At 35.2% G+C, this 2,440-nt stretch overlaps 1 protein-coding gene across 1 annotated transcript; it reads right to left on the bottom strand.

Moving 5' to 3' along the window:
* Positions 1–399: 399 nt before the first annotated feature.
* Positions 400–1,376, bottom strand: CPXCR1 (CPX chromosome region candidate 1). The gene is given in 5 exon segments (XM_063084696.1): positions 400–939; positions 942–1,006; positions 1,067–1,154; positions 1,157–1,322; positions 1,324–1,376. Coding segments are annotated over 5 exon segments (912 nt in total).
* Positions 1,377–2,440: the final 1,064 nt, after the last annotated feature.

The following is a 2,440-nucleotide window of genomic DNA, read 5'->3' as shown; positions in this document are numbered from 1 at the left end:
ATTTTCTAGAAACACCGAGAAGACTTCGTCTAGCCCTCCAATATATGTTTAGTACATTTTTCAGAATCCTGTTAACATGAAATCTTTTCTGTTAACAATATTCCTATCTGCAGAAGTAGATGTTAAGAAAGTGAAATATTTTCTGGGTTCAAATGCTAATTCAATACAGATCAAAGGCCTGATATTTTGACGATCTCTTTGTAACAGCAGAGTATAAAAAGAGGTTTTCCTCTCTTTCCAAAGGTGTTTCTTACTGATATGTTGTATTAGTTTCTGTTCCTTTCTGCAACTCCACCTAACACTACAAAATTTTATGTTCATGGAATTTTGTCCCACTTTGGTAGTCAAATTATGAATTTTCAGAAGCTAGATTTTAAAATGAATTCACGCCAATTTAACTTACTTCACAGAAAAGCTGCATGAATGCTCTCTAAATTCAACCAAATTGTTGAAACTGTCTCCACAGATGGGACACAGGTATTTCCAACTGTTATTGGTGCTCATGATTACAACTCTCATGTTATGGTAACATCTTAAATGATCCTCAAAAGCTTTTCTATTAAATGTGTTTTGAATTTAGGTTTCAGGGACATAGAACATGGGCCTTGCAAAAATGTGGAACCCATTCCTCCCTTTAGTTTCAGTTGATCTGTAAAAATTTCCTGATGTCATTCTCTCAGTGAGGGGACAGTAGTACTGCAGCCTCAAAGGCCTGCTGGATATTATGGCTCTCTCACCATGGTTGAGGACATTTGAGCGAAGTAGAAATGCTATATATTTTTGCTTTACGCACAAGGTATTTTGACGACTTGCACCCTGAAAGAAATGTCTCCTACACAGCAGACGGAGAATCATTCTTCTTATCTCATGATTGCTAATACATGGGATTCTCTGTAAATTTGAAAGTTGGAGAGGAATTTTGTGATTTAAGGTACGTGACAGAAATCACTTGTTTTCGTCTCCCTTTTCCCTGAGTAGAGCTTTGATCTATCAATTGAGGGATTGTTTTTATTACCTTTTACTAGTGGGATACTCAGATAGGAAATTCTCCTTAATCCTGACATAAGAAAGATCCATTTTTTAGGAATGGGAATCTGAATTTAAAAAGACTCTTTTTCTTTTAAATCTTCTCTCTGTTGATTTTTTCTGGGGTCTTCTCTTCTTCAAGCTCACATTTTTCCGTGGCTTGAGGAACAGCATTCTCCTGAACATTTTGTGTGCCTGGCTCCCTGTGTATTGGGTTGGTTTCCACCTGAGAAATCATAATGGGACCAGCAAATGGAGGCTCTATGTCTGCACTACAGTCATTTGGAGCCTCATTTAGAATTTTTGAGAACATTGTCAGCTGAATCACCTCCTTCTTTAGTAGAAGTCATCCTGGTTCTATTTCTGAGAAAAAAAGACATAAATTTATTAAATTGAGGAATACTCCACTTCATAAAAAGTCATTCTTTAGTCCTGACAAAAAGCATGTGGATGTGCTAGTCCTATGCTTTATTACAACTATAAATATTTCATCATTCCCATACCCTCAAAATAAAATAAGAAAAAGTCAAAACTGAGGGCAAATATATGACTCCTATTACATACATGTTCTTATTACTTGGTTATGAAATTTGTATAAACTTGGGAAAGCATAATCTCTCATTTGGCTGCTTTAGGAATGTACTCTGTGCGGTAGAGCACATATAGTACTAAATAGGAAGATCAATTATTCCCTTTTGGATGGTGAATTAAATAGAATTTTCGTTGACTATGATAGATCTGAATTACTGTCCTGGGAGTTTAAAATGAGACTAAAGTAGAAGGCAGTTTCTATGAGTGTGTATAATTTAAGAGAGAATTAAGACCTATGTGGAAATGAAATGCCTGAATTTGTATGAATAGCAAGCCAATCTGCCCTTGGAATTTTTTTCTTCTTCATTTTTTTTTTAAAAAATCTGTTCCTTTCAAGCAATGTCTTTAAAAAGAGCAATTGTGAATTATGTAAGAATGGAAGGCAGGGCAGGTAAGAGAGAAGGAAGCTGAAGAGTGAAGTGTAAACTCTGATTTAATTTATTAAAATATCTTCCAGATTTACAACTTCCTTTTCATTCTCATTGCTTCATCACTAGTCAAGCTGATAATTACTTCATGCTTGTTTTACTGCTGATAGTAGCTAATTTTTCCAATTCTCTGTTCATCTCTCTCCTCTCATCCCTCTCCTCTTACCTATGATGGTACCTTAAAAAGTTTGTGAAAAAATTGAATTAAAAGATAATACAAATCCTTCCATGAACTTTTTTCTTTTCTTTTTATTTTCTTTTACTTCTCAAAATACATTGTAGTTGATTTTCATGCCCCTTTACCCGCTCCTCTCCACCCCCTCCCCTCCCCGTGCCACATCATATCTGTTCACTTGACTTAAGTAGTTCAAGGATTTTTCTGTTTATTCTGTCTT

Source organism: Cynocephalus volans, chromosome X (assembly GCF_027409185.1).
Source record: "Cynocephalus volans isolate mCynVol1 chromosome X, mCynVol1.pri, whole genome shotgun sequence".
NCBI lineage: Eukaryota > Metazoa > Chordata > Mammalia > Dermoptera > Cynocephalidae > Cynocephalus > Cynocephalus volans.
The sequence above is the reverse complement of the archived record's forward strand: the minus strand, read 5'-3'. Positions and strand labels throughout refer to the sequence as shown.